This window comes from Perna viridis, chromosome 7, assembly GCF_037379345.1.
Source record: "Perna viridis isolate PV_CMFRI_1.1 ecotype Kerala chromosome 7, ASM3737934v1, whole genome shotgun sequence".
NCBI lineage: Eukaryota > Metazoa > Mollusca > Bivalvia > Mytilida > Mytilidae > Perna > Perna viridis.
Window position 1 is genome coordinate 39,938,980 of NC_142451.1, and position 15,401 is coordinate 39,954,380.

A 15,401-nucleotide genomic window follows, 5' to 3' on the forward strand; every position below is an offset into this window, starting at 1 on the left:
TACCCTTTTGTAAAAAAAGACCAAACGATGAAGACAAGTAATAGCCTGAAACCCAAGTTCTTCATACAAGTTTCTTGATCAAAACCACTGCCCCTTTTATCCGCCGGAGTCTGCCTAGAACATCTGGTATTTCAATTGGTACTCAACATTCCTCTTCATATTTCAATTCTATGATTGATAGTTAACTATTTATAATCTTGCAGGGTTTTCATTTCTAGCTTAACATCAAATGGTTTATTATGTGTCTAAACATAGATGGGCAACTTGAATATATCGACACTGAACGACTGGCTTAATCGGGTAAATGTATAGAAATAAACAGGTGCAGTACTGATAAGAGGTTAGAGGTCAACTCTTTTTAATTGGATCGTTGTTAATACAAATGCAATTAATCAGCAGATTAATTTCGCAGTGAAAGTTGTTTATTTGGTTTGTTTATTGGAGTAAATAACATAGAATTAAATTTGATATATTTGAAATACCTACGAAGTGCACCTAACAATGTGCAATGGGGAATGCCAATGGGACTATTTTCCTGCGGTAGTGTTAGTTAATTGTAGATGCTATCAGGTTTTACAAATGTAAAGGCACTGGTGACTGCTATATCAATTCTGATCTTCGATCTAAATTGATAATAATGAATATAAATCTTACCATAACTACTAGTACTTCTATAGTATTGCAGATAATCCTACTTCTAACAAGTACATGTAAAAACTGTTTGATTGCATATTGCAAATTAAGGTAATTAATAAACAGAATGGTAAATGGAATGCTCAGATGCTTATTTAATTCCTCCATGATTCAAATTTATAATAGCACTGAGCATGCTCAAAAGAATTTGAAAGTTCTGTCGATCTTTTGTTGAATGTTCACCGAAAAATCGCCAGAAGTTTAAACAATTTGGCTAATAGAACATCAACTAAGTTTCTGGCGAAGTTACCGCAAACATGATTGGTGACTATGAATTATGGCAAACTCGTGGTTTATTAAAGATGCGGTGTTTGCAGAATGTTTGCTGCAAGCTGCGAACAAACAGCAAAGATTCTAGTAAGGGGAACTATTATAATCACATAAAAATATCTTCTTGTCGAACTTTCTTAAACAAGACTGAATTACTGATCTGAAACATAAGTCGCTAAAATATGCGAGGCATTAGTTTTGCTCTTACCGAGGAATTTGAACATATAGTCAGGCCCGTAGGGAGAAATTTGAACACATAGTAAGGCCCGTAGTCAGGAATTTGAACACATAGTCAGGCCCGTAGGCAGGAATTAGTAGAGCGGGGCTCTTTAGACTCGGGGAACGAATCCTGCACCTCGCACCGCGAGCTGCTATCGGCTTTAATAGTCACAAATCAAACAAAACTTCGACTTTAATAGTGCTTTTTTGTTTTTAATGGGGGATCCTAAGAACCCCAAGAAGCCCCCTGGCTACAGGTGTGCATATATGGTGGTTGATCATAATGCATTGTATGTACCATCAGAGATTTATAAATACTCGTATAAATTCAATTCCTCCATACTTTTACAGGAACAAGAAAATTAATTGCCACCAAACAACTACCACAATGTCACCGAGTAGGGTCCAAGAGAACAGATGAACAAAATGATACTTAACATACTTTCAAATTAATATATTCAATAATGATTCGGATTGGCAAGCACTGACTCCATTCATATGTATTACAAAATAAAAAAAACTGCACTTTTTTAAGATGTCATCCCCCCAAAAAAATGCACAGATAAACGAGAATGCACCACGCTTGTGTCAAAATTATTTAATTTTTTTTTATTGTCTAAGGTCAAGGAAATTTTTTATTTTTGATGTATTGTGAACGCGAAATAAACTTCCTGTTTCAAATTGCGTTTCAGAATAAACTTAAACCGAGGATACTTTAAAAGGTAAATATTACAATCTTTTCTTTTGTTTTTGTTTTCTATGTTTGTTTGTTTGTTTTTTTTTTTTTTAATTTTTATGACAGCTTTAAAGACCATCATGAGCTTACAGTTAGTTGTAAGTTTCTTTTGTGACCGTCCCTTCCTATTGTGTTGTCACCAGCATTATCCAATCGATATTAGGGATTTCACTTGATATATGTATGGGAAATGTCTTCTAAATATTCAAATGTTTTTTTTAGTGAAAAAAAAACAAAAAACAAAAAAAAACAAAAAAAAAACCCAGAATATTTCGGTGTATAGTAGAAGAAAAGTTAAAGGAAAGCTTTTATCACATCAATCGCATATAACATGCATAATCATGCAATTATTGATCGTCATCCACCATTTAAAGTCAATGTAGACGTCGTAACTTCTTTGAATATAAAGAAACGGAGAAACTAAGTCGTAAGACTAGAAAGCTACTTCATGTTGACCACCACAAGGGCGGGTCCAGGAATTCAGGTTGGGTGAGGGGAGAAGGGGGAGGGTAAATAGTGTTGAATGCTAAGTAAAGCAATTTATTGAAATTGCATTTGTGTAAAAGCATATTAATTTCTTGCTATGGGAAGGGCTGAACAATCAGATTTGCTACGTTGTGGCCTTTATAGTTCTTTGAATTCGCGTCGGCGCAAAATCTTACAGGGAGCAAATTTTTATTCGGTGTTTTTATGACTGCAAAAAATTGCGATTGTAATATGTAATATGATCGTTGGCGTTGTCTTCGTCGTCGTCGTCGTCGTCGATGTTGTTAATTTGTTTTCATTTCCGTGCGATAACGATATTATTTGTTATAATGTTTCATGCTTCTTGAGGTAGCTTGCTTATTAGAATTGGGTCGATCACTGACCCCTGCCGTTCTGCAAAAAGGGACCAAAAGGGATGAAATAGGTGTTTATCTTATAATGAAGGTTTACTTTTCATTCAATTTTGACATTAAAAATCAAAGTCATGAGGCACTGAGTCAAGGAAGACCTCAAAAATATTCATGTAACCAAATTGAAAGCTAAATAACCAGATCAAAACTTAGTCCTTTGAAAGAATAACCATTTGTTTTAACGCAGTGTATATTTATACAGTCCGTTTATCTATATATATTTGGACCTTCTTTTGTATTATTGCTTTTGGTATTCCTGGCTGTATACGTACGTTGATGTCCAAAAATTTCCTAACACTTAAATCAGCATTTCTTACATAATATGAATTCCACTGAGAACCATTGACTCTCAATATTCGATGAATTTTCAAAGTAAGAATGGATCCACACCTTGAAATTTCGGTTTGGATTTTTTTACTTGATTGTTTCACAAATATGTATAAGATTACAATACAAGTAACTCTTATGTTTTACAAATATATAAGTGCTAAGAAATCAGGCTTAATGTTTTTATAGTTTTTTTTATTAAGAGATGTTGACATATACATTTACCGCTGCTTCATGCTACACATAAATGTACCAGTACTTGAGAACCATGAACTTTGTTTCATGCTTAAATAGTGTCCTGCACAGGAATGATCTGTTTTGCTTTCTTCTCACCTCATCTAGTGAAACTTCAAGGTGATAACCACTGAAAAGAAATCAAGGGAAAAATCATAACAATGTCTGATATATGCAAAATGTTACAATGTAAATTCATGAAAATATATATGTATTTTAACCATATGATATGGAGAAACCTCCTCTTGTTGGGAAATATTGTCACATGTACATATAATTTTGTGCAAATCAGCAAAAAAAAAGGTTGGGTGGTTAGAACAGTCCCAGGTTTTTACTGGTTTTTAAACCACTTGGTCAATATTCCCACAGTGATCAATACTGGTGGATTGAAATTTTGCAAACAATATTTCTGCCACTATTCATAGTTTTGTCCTACATTAAAAATGTTAATATAGTATATATCTACTATATTTCAGTGTTCTTAGGTTTTATTATTAAAGTATCTTTATCAGTTGTATTAATTAAGAAAAATAAATATTTCTTTCTCTAAAATAATTTAAATAAATTTATCTGAAATAACATAACAAACTGAATAAAAATGTTCAGCGTATCTCATGAGCACATCTGTTTTAATAACTATTAATAACAGATAACACAAGTAAGAGTGAAACAGGTTACTTTTCACCTGTCATTGTCAAAAAAAGTATTCCGTCATAACCAGATAGATCATAAAAGTGGTTTGAAGTGATGAGTTTAAAACAATAAATAAAAGTCATTTCATTTACCAGACAAAAACCTTCTAAATCCAGAAAATGGAAAGCTTGCTGAGAATATTGCTTTAGGGCTTCTTCCATGTATAATTTTAGCTACTTGCTGATTTATAATGATGTTTGGACCCCCATTCAAAATCTCTGGATCAATCCCTGAATGTTGATTTATCTATGAGCAATTAATGTCACATTGTAAAGTAGAAAACAATTAGGTACATGTATTACTATATTACAAATATCATAATTTTATGTATGATATCTTTGATACTGTACTGCATATGTCAGTAATCATAGTTAGAGTGCATGCACAAGTATTTTTCAGTGTTAATTTCTTGTTCACAGACATACAAAATGTAAACTGCAAACTTTACAGAATTATGACTACACTGTCCTACACAAGCAATAAACAGTATTCCTATCACCAGTTTTGCAAATTTTAAAAACTGTGTACATACAAAGTATATGAATAAATAATGTATACGTTCATCACTTACCTAGTACATTGTACATGTAAGAATGTCCATGAAAATCAGCTCCTAGAAAAGGTCTACCTCATGTAGTCTTGATAATTCCAACACATTTTCAATGCACTTTCATGGACATATAATTTCTAACATAATTGACTGTGTCTTTCTTGTGTCATGAAAATCCTGTTTCTTACTTTATAATCTGCATTCTAAATAAATGTATCTGGTATATCTTGACAATGTATTAAAAAGAACCATATTGATAATCAGTTATGACTTACATGGATATAATACATATGTATGTTGTATTACTATTTCTTTAAATTCCATACTGAATAGTACATGCCTAAATCTGTATCCCATGCAGTATCAACAGGACACCCCTATATCAACTCAAGGGCCACTGGCCCACTGGGTGATATAGGTCGAGTGATGATACTGCATATCAAACGGATTGTTGCATGTCATGTTCATTCTTTCTTGTATTTTATCAATACAAAATGTACTTCAATTGTGTTCTGTGCAAGGTGTGATATATGGTATACAATATATGTCTAGGGGTGTGATATATGGTATGCCATGTAGGCATGTAGGGCTATAGGTATAATTTAGACAATGCGATATAAGTCCATGGGTGTGCTATACAGTATGCGATATAGGTCTAGGGTGTGATATATATATCTACAGGTGTGATACATAAGGTATGCGATATAGGTCTAAGGGTGTGATAAAAGGTATGCAATATATGTGTGGGTGTGGTATGTAATGGGTTTAGGGGTGGTGTAATACACAGTATGTGATATGTCTAGGGTGTGATATACGGTATGCGATACAAGTCTAGGGGTATGATATAGGGTACTAGATAAAGGTCTAGGGTCGGTGTGGAAGTTTGGATTTTAAGAACATCTACCAGTGCCCATCATACATGTGTAATGTATGGCTCCTGTGTCCACTCATGTCCCAAGGACATTACTTTATTTCACTGGATACCCCCCTTTTTTTGATAGTTCAAGATTACCTACTGAATGTGATGGATATGCCACATGACCTCCTTTCATCCTTACCGTTGAAAGGGAGACATTGTTTATGTCTCTGTTTTGAAATCATAATAATTTAACAATTCTGTTTATTTTCTATTTTAAATACTTCATTGTTTGCTACATGTATGTGCATGTGTGTTTATCATTTTATTTTATTTATGTTTATGTATATGTAGTAATTAACATTTATGTACACAGTGCTTGCATTTTATGTGCAGAAGTTAAATTCCTGGGATCAAAAAGAGTAATCAAGGGAACCAAATTTATAGCGGTAATCAAAAGAATGTAATCCAGGGACAAAGACCAGACATGGAAAACAGACATACACAACAAAGAACATAAAGTAACTAAAATCATACATACAAAGTAACAAATGTAAATGAGCAACTCGGACTCCACTAAAAACTGGGAGCATGGACCAGGTGCACCGGTAGGGTAAGCGTACTCTGCTTTTCTAGAAAGACCCGCCGAGTTGCTCATAAAAAGTCAAGTCCGGGGTAGGCAAACGAGGAAAGGAAAACTATGACCCGTTGAATAAATCAGTTTTCATGGTGCTGATGGATATACCATAACGATCCATGAGTTCATGATGACGAACATAAAACTTATGTAGTGATGACTTCAATCTTGTAGCAACATAACCCTGTTCCAGAAGCCTATTTGTTAGAGTTCTAGCGCAATACAAAAAGTCTGCGTAGTTTCGGCAAGCTCTGGCATAACGTATGAGTTGTGATATGAACACTCCATACGCAGGGACCGAAGGGATGTTGCCAAAGATGAAAGGAAAGTTGACAATTCTGAATGAAAAGTCATCACGTTTGTCGTAACGTTTTGTCAATAGTTTTCCTCTACCATCGATTTCTAAGTGTAGGTCAAGATATGAGGTTGACTTCATAGTGTATGTAGTATCCTTTATCTCAAGTTCTTTTGGGTAGATGCGATGTATCAAATCCCCGAAATTAGGATTGTTTAAAGATAATACGTCATCTATATAGCAGAAACTGAGATTGAAGGATCTAGCCAAACGATTTTCTTTCTTTCTGATCAGATCAGCTATAAAGTCAGCCTCAAAAGAGTGAAGGAATAGGTCGAAACTATTAAATCACACATGGAATTTTCCAATAGAAAGGAGGGGTGACAACCCCAATCATCCGCAACTGTAATCTATACTTACTACACAAAAAGAGTACATTGCAGCTCCGAAAATCCGTCTTTAGAAGCTCCCGACATCTTCATTAACAGGGTCAGATCGAGAGAAATAAATTGGCAAATTTCGATTGAGCTTTAATTTCCTCCCTGCAAATTTTCGGGTCAATTTGACAAAATAGACCAGCATTCTGCTTCAAAATTTTAATAGTTAAAATATAATCATATAATCATTGAAATGTTGCAGTTCTACAAATATTAAATAGCCTTTTTATCGTTATACGCCCATGTCTTCCGTAAAGAAAATATTACATATTTGACATGGAGTATGATCGGTGGCGGAGCGATATCTTTACGCAAACTTTGCAAGTAGAATAACCCGTGGAATGTTATTTCAGTAGTTATATGTGGAAATGTCTATACCTGGTTACGTAATTTGGTTGCCAACGATCTCTAAGTTAAGTTCAGTCTACAAATAGACTTCCTTGACAAAAATGTTTCTTATTAATTTTAAATAGAATTTAGCATTGTCAGTCTATGCAGGCCAAAATGGGGCCACACCTTTAAAAATAAACCTATTTTTATTTCTTTTACTACCATGTCTTGCTAAAGTATAATAATTCCGACGCAGTCGGTATTGATTTCGCTTTGACATCACGTGACACCCATGATGCTTAACCATGGTAACATAACCGATGGAGCTTACTACCTCGCATATCATTGGACAAACGTGATAGCAACCACGAGGTTCAAGGCTTCATTAAGGCCAATAGTCTGGAAGTTATACATTGAATTATGAATAATCTTTAATATATTGAATAATTGGAAATAGCTTACTTGTTGATCCAATTAAATACGAAACACACAGTTCACCAAATAAATCTAACTCGGAGTTGGTAAAATGCGTCAGTTATCTTTTCTAAAGACAGTATTTGTTTTAATCCTCTTGCAGATGGGCAGAAAGATTTTTTTTTTTTTTTTTTTGGAATTGTGCAGATTCTTGACAGGAACTTTTTAAAAAACAAATTGTAAAAAAGGAAGAAAAATAATCAACAGAAATCATGCACACGAAGAGGAACATATGCAAATAAAGTTGAAATAGAGCTTTATTTCAATTGCATGCACTGAAGTTTTTAAATACATTTTAGGAAGATACATGCCTTTGGGTAAACATTTTCAACAATAACGATGAAGTCGATGTTAAATGAGTCTATTTAATGAAACATGTAAGAAATCTTGCTGGGCGATAAGTTTTTCGCAGGGCCTGTAGAATATTTTGCTGGTAGATCTGCTGGGTAGATTGATATTTTGAAAAGGGAAACATAGCACTTGTCTAGTTCTTCGATAATTATTAGTAAGAGGGGTTATTTTTAACCATGACATAAATACAAATGTATCATCACAACCCGTGTAAATGTAAATTATTTGTACATATGTAAACATGAAAAAGGGGCGGATCCAACATGGATGTAAGGTTAGGGGAGCTTGATATCATGCAAACAAAAATTCCCAATTTAAGAGGAGGGGGATTGTATATACTGTTATATAATTCCGGTGAACCAAAACAGTCTTCTACTTACTTATGTATAGCAGATTTGCCAGATGTGTGCAAGTTTATATTCAATTTATTTACAGCTTTTTGAATAACCGTTGAACATTTTGTAATATTGCCCGTATATTATATATACACAAACGTCTCAGAATGTGACGACTCCATTCCCTACACTGCTCCATCGGATCAAATTGATACAGGGAAGATAATGTAAGCATAGAAGGGTCTGAATAATTCCCAATGATGTTACATGTAGAATTGTCAAATTTGCGAAGCAATTTTCTTGTCGTTCCCTCTGCGGGACTCGAATTCGTACCGCTGTGACATCTATGGCAACACCGACCGCACAAAGCCTAGTGCACTAGACCACTAGGCCAGCTAAGCAATATAAAAATATGGCTTTCGCTGGCCAGGTCATACCTCCTCGTATGATAAGTCTAGGGTGCTGGACTTTGTGCAGGCGGTGTTCCCATAGATGTCACAGCGGTACGAGTTCGAGTCCCGCGGAGGGAACGACCAAAACTTCGCTTTGCAAATTTGACAGTTCTAGCATCGTTGAGAATTTTTCAGACCCTTCTATAAGTTTACATTATCTTCCCTCTATCAATTTGATCCGATGGAGCAGTGTAGCGGATAGAATCATCACATTCGGAGACGTAAGATGACAGTTTGTAAGCGTAAGTGTAACTTTCTTTATTATGACAAAACAAATAAAATAGGATAAAGGTGAATTCAGAATAAAAAAATTCCAATTTTATCTTTGTCATATACTATGGTTAATTGTTCACGTTTATAGCCTTAGCAATGTTTTCACGACTTTTGCGGTTCTACTTACATATCGTACACAATCACGACTACTATAGCTTCGACAAATGTTAAAGTCAATGAAAGGCGTGAAACATTCGTTTAAGTTTATTCCATCAATTATCGACACCGTAAACTCAGAACATAATTTTGAAAGAAATATGATTTTAACTTCTAATATTGAAATTGACAACCATGTCATGTTGTCGGTTGTATGACGTCATTTTCTAATTTCCCTTAATGAGCGTCTCCAAAAACAAAAACAAAAAAAAAAAGATAAAATAAACTTCAGATATTTGGATGTAAACCAAACAACTTATTACCAACATATTTAACTTTGTTTACAGTTCTTCGGTATTTTATTCGTTTTGTGAATGATTGTTCTGATTTAACACATCGATAATAATTTCATGTTTTTTTTTCACCTGGTGTGAGAAGTCATTAGAACGCAAAATAAAGAGTAAAGTATCATTTTATTTTACATTTTCTAAACTAATAAAATTTAATTGTTAACGAGTTTGGCCATCTTGAATTTATCGTGAATAGCTATAAAATCAAAGTGGCTCCCTGTAAGAAATTGTATATGAAACATTTTGTGCAAAATAAAATTAATTCAACAAAATTGCAGGTTCCTAGGCCTTGTAAAGATTTTTTTCTCTATGATTTTGAAAATAATGTATAATATTCAATGGTTTTTCTTGATGTATACATACATGTATGTGCATTTCAGCAGATTGAAGAAAGTGCTTTAGTAAAATATCACTACATCAAGGATGGCGATTTGTCGACTTCTTTTGCTGGTTGCCATTTTAATGACAGGTATAAGATTTATGCAATAGTTTGTATCATTTTTTTTCTTGTATCTAAAGGTTTTCATCATAAGAATGGTATGACAAGGGAGATAACCAAAATAAAAATACAAAAATATGAACCACAAGATATTGAAAGAATAGTAATTGAAGACTGAAGTAAAAAAGTTTTAAATTAAATATGAAAAGTTGCAGGTGGCTGCAAATCAAAGATATAATATAGACTGTTATTTGCTGGTATTAAATGTATTTGTGAAAATGTTCACAACATCACTAAATCAATACTCGTTATCAATTAAGTGTGTGCCTGTTTACCAAAATGGGTTTCTTTGAAAGTCTGTTGAGCGCTATGTTGATTTGCATTTCAGGCAAAGTTGTTTCCCAGAATTATGTTTGTTTGAAAGCGGTTGTCATCGAAAACCAAGTACTCTTAGAATGTAAGATCGACAAATTCTCATACAATGTTGAATTTATTACTCCGAGTGGGTCAGCTTACGGATCGTGCCATCCTCCTACTCCCCCGGAGTTGAAAGCTGAACATCCTATTGACTGTGGAAACAACATAATTCAGTACATTGATAGGAACACTACTGTTCTACGACTAGAAAATCCCAAAGCGTTGCTTGGTGTATGGACTTGTAAACATGGCTCTGGTTGGTCAAACGATACAATCAATATAACCAGCTTGTTCATTGAACAGAATGTTCAACCGGGAATTACTAACGGTATAGCCTAATTATATTCATATTTCAACTGTTTGCATAAATGTTATTTCACTTATAACGTTTTTGAACAAAATGGATTCAAAGTCATTTGATACAGAAGGCCATAGCTTTGAAATGTTCAAACTAGGGACTTGTAAAAAATTCCCTTAATTATTTTCAAACCGAAAATTAGCTTTTTTAAGGAAACATTTGCGTTTCAAAACGTATTCTAATTGGTTGTAAGATAGTGTTTTTTTTCTTGTTTTATAGTAAACATTTTATGTTTTATTATTTTTCAGGACCAACTAGTAACCATGACAGTTACTGTCTAGGATTGGTCCATGTGGCTGTCGTTTCTCTAATTTTCCTGATTATCCTGATTATCGGTTTTGTATTGTCTTATTTGGTATTCAGTCGAACTTCTGGTGACGGCATCAAAGGTAGTAATATGTCGTAGAAAAAGATGAAATTACAAAGTACAACAGTATTGTAGATACTAAACCTGCATAAATAAATGTAAACTTAAGGATGTTTAATGCTTCACATGTTCAGTAATTTTTGTCAGATTCTCTGAATTCTCTGGCTTAATCCAGAGAAATCTTTATTTCCGCCAAACTAAAATGCTTATATCTCAAAAAACGAGCTCAATGACCAATCTATTACTTTATATTGTTCTAGCATAAAAGAACTTGCATTTAAAATCATTGTTGTTCAATAGCAGAACATCGAAGATCCTTGAAATTAGGATGCATAATTTTACTCTTACAGCCATCACGGCATAACAGATTTCAAATTATTAATGCATTAGTAAGATACTTTTCCTTTGATTGAAGACATGCTAATCGAATATTAAACATGTAAAATTTATTTTCTTGTACATCTTTTTAAAACATAAAATTGCCTCGAAGTTTTTATTTCTTTCCATCTTACAGTCTAGGTATTCAATTTGCTCTACAGAGTTAAAAATGTTTTTGCATGTACCCACATATCGTTCGATTCCACCCTCTCTCTCTCTCTCTCTCTCTCTCTCTCTCTCTCTCTCTCTGTTGGTTTATTATAAAAGTAAAGGTCTACCTTGATACGTTTTCATACGACTAATATTCAATCAAGTACTACTAGTGAATTGAATTATTTTTCTGTATCATTTTAGAATATGTAATTGGGTGGCTTAAACGAATCCCAAGCAATCACGATAGAGAAATTGAAAGCCCACAACTCTTAGGTAAGACAATATCATACACAAAGGTACATGTAATAAAACAATTAAACTAATAAACTCTTGGCAATAGTAAACACAAAATAGTCAAATAGGAAAGTCAGTATGACAAATGGCAATATCAAGGTAAAAACCGGAAATTTGAAAACAACCACAATGGTTCCGACTTGGTATCACACAATGTTACTATGTGTTTATTCATTCTGTGACACTTATCCCATGAATACAATACTTCTAAGAAACATCCGTTCGAATTGGTTAAAGAGAACGGAAGGAAGATGATTACATCTAGTTTGCTACCAGACAAAATTAAATGAAGGAGTTAGCATTCAAAATAGTCTGCACCTCCTTATGTATAGGGATGCCACTTTCTAGAAACTAGTATATATCATTGTGTTATCACGATCAACTTATCAGTATACTACTCTCAACCAATCAAATGATTTATGATTTCACACAGGACAAGATAATGATTATTCCATGACCAGTGTATCATTAAAGTTGAACATCTGTAAGGGTCCACATAAGATGCATTTATAAGCTTTACAATCATTCAACGTGTTTTAAGTCATGGACAAATTATAATTCAATTATAAATACATATTAAGAAAAAAGAAGACGAATCAAGAATCGAATGCACAATGAGAGTAAAACATTCCACACTCCTTGAAAAGATAAAAAAATACATTGAAGTTTCAAATAGGTATGAAAATCTCCTGGGGGTACCGTAGTACTACACAACTGTTAACTATGTTTATCCATTCAGTACTGATCTTGAAAAGTAATCAGTTTTCAGCAGTTTTAACATTTTTTTTCTTCAGCCAATATTTCATCTGAACTGTACTGTAAGAAATGTAACCAATCAGCTTGTTCTTTGTGTGATACTTGTATTGCATTTTTCTGTGGCGCCTGTTTTAAAGTGCATAACGACAAATTCAAAGATCATGATGTATGTACATTAGAACAAACACTAAAGGCAAAGGGTAAATTTGATGTTAAATGCTCAATTTGCGACATTAAGCAAAGCAAATATTACTGCAAAACTCACAAACGCCTGGTATGTTCATCATGTGAATGTGGAAATTCTGAACGCTTTGTTGTGAAATGTGAGCGTATTAGGTTAGTTCGACCGACTGATCATAGTGACAAGAAAATAAAATCGGTTGATAATCGTTACATAGGAGAACTAACTGTGAAGGTTTCTCGTGGGAAAGACATTACCGTTCATGATGATCGAATACGTATTTGTGGACTTTGTGCTTTACCCGGCAATATTCTAGTTATTGCCGATACCAACTACAAAGAACTCTTGTGGTTTCAAAACTATGAATACAAAGATAAAATGCACCTTCTCGAAGAACCAAAAGGCCTGGCTCATCTATTCGATACACGTTTTGCGATCTCTTTCCCGCAGATTGCGACGATTGAAATATATGAATTTAAAGATAAAATTCTGACAAACATCAAAACAATAGACTTGAAGGAATACGGAAAACCGTTTAGTATTGCTTACAACAATGACCGTTTCGCAGTTGAAATTGGAGAAGGAGACAGCGGATACATAGGTATCTTTGACTACGACGGGCAAGTTTTGGAGCGTATACGAAATGCAAATTTAGCTTATTTCACTGGAAACACAATTCGATTGGCCTTAGATACCAAACATGAGAAAGTGTTTGTTTCGGCATTGGGTTTAAAGAAGTTGTCTTGTCTGAATTTCTCTGGAGACAAGCAATGGAGCATTGAAATGCCTAGCCCACGGAGTGTATTGTGGATTCCCGATGATGTTCCTGTCGGTAATGGAAAATTATTGGTTGCAAGTAAGCGGAATGATATCATCTACAAAGTTAACCCGGAAGATGGGGATCGCAATATGATTTTGTCCGACAACACGTTTTGTGGACCTCGCTATATGACTTACGACAAAGCGGAACAGCTGCTCTATGTTAATGGGGATTATGGAAAAGTCCATGTGTACAAATACCCATCCATTGAATAGGCTTTTATTATTTTCTAGATACAATCATGTGGTGCTTATCAATGGTGTAATCATCAACAATTCAAGGTGATATAAAACGTCTAATGTTGTAACTTTAGTGATTGAAATATAATGCTGTACTGTTCAAAGCAATTGTCACTTTCAGATATCCTCACTTTAAGGAGTTTTGCAGCTTACTTACGTGTAGTTCTATGAGTACCTAAGTTAAATTTATATATTTGAAATATTGTGTGTACATTTTGGTACCTTTGTTGTGTTTATATTTTGATATCTAAGTTGTGGTTATATTTTTTCAACCTTACATTACGTTTATAATTTATGATTTATAGTTTATAAAGCTATATTTAGTACATGAATTGTGTTTACATTTTGATAAAAAAAAAAAAGATTTTTCACAAAATTTCCGACAAATATAAAAGGGTATTGTATTTATTTTCTTATTTAGAAAAATGCGAATGAAATATAATTGTCTTGTTACGATAAAGTTCGACGTTTTATAATTCTACATTCTCACTTCAGTAAGGCGCATCGAAGTATTTTTACATGTTAACATATCAAGTATACAGTTAAAAATGTTTGCTTAATCTTTGATGTTGTTTTTTGATGCTCCATGAAAAAATAACATTTGAAGAATGTTACAAAGACCTTATCGTATGTTATTTCAACGCAGTCGGTTAAGTTTCGCTTTTTACCCTTGGACCTCTTCTATGGAAACGCAAGTCACCTGATCGCAATTCTGTTTTCCATGGGTCAAATAGTGGTAACTTGGTAGCGTTCGAAAAAAACTATCGGAAATTGAAATTGCGTGCCATGTGTTATTATCTTGAATGAAATGTAGAAACTTATAAGTAAAAAAGAGCAAAATTTTAAAAATAGTACTTGTTTTACTTTATTATCATAGTACATCCGCACTATACAGACGATGCCTTCCTTTGATATTTTTTTATTGTTTGAATTGTTAGCTCTTGTTAGTTTTTTTCATCTCTTTGTTTTAACTTTATAATTTCTTTTTATCACATTTATTGTATGACAAAATAGTCCCTGAAGCATTAAATGCCATACAGGAATATAATTAATTTAACATTTACTCACACCTGCTCAATTGACTTTTACTTCAGTTTATATACACGACACTCAACATATATACATGTGATCTAACATAGATAAATACACGTTTTTAGTTTATTTTTTTTTTATAATTGTAGGTAGGTGGGCGGTTTCATATGTTTTACATATATAACTGTCGGGTATTTTGTAGGAACAGTTCATTCGTATTGGGTTTGATCTTCGAGTAAAACTTGAATATCAAGATGAGTTTGTAATAATGATTTCAGAATTATATGTTATGTTACAATATTGCACATGCTCTATATATTTAGTAATTCTTTCATTGTCTTTAGCAGGGTATTTTTACATGCCTTAGTGGTAAGGTTGTATTATATGTTAAACCAGTTTTTATCTACAAGGCAACTAGTTGTTGTCTTTGAAAAAATAATAATAAAAAAGTGCAAAAATGAAA

The 15,401-nt window shown here is 33.4% G+C and overlaps 1 protein-coding gene across 2 annotated transcripts; it reads left to right on the forward strand.

Annotated features, from left to right (window-relative positions):
• The first annotated feature begins 1,813 nt into the window (after nt 1–1,813).
• LOC148612676 (uncharacterized) lies at nt 1,814–15,401 on the forward strand. 2 transcript variants are annotated; one of them, XM_088594322.1, is made up of 6 exons: nt 1,814–1,904; nt 9,888–9,973; nt 10,332–10,688; nt 10,967–11,107; nt 11,818–11,889; nt 12,705–15,401. In XM_088594322.1, the coding sequence occupies exons 2-6, from the start codon at nt 9,928–9,930 to the stop codon at nt 13,880–13,882; spliced, it is 1,794 nt and encodes a 597-aa protein (XP_088450448.1). In that variant the 5' UTR covers nt 1,814–1,904; nt 9,888–9,927; the 3' UTR covers nt 13,883–15,401. The 2 variants fall into 2 exon arrangements, with proteins under 2 accessions (XP_088450448.1, XP_088450447.1); XM_088594321.1 differs by having other exon boundaries at nt 1,816–1,904; nt 9,885–9,973.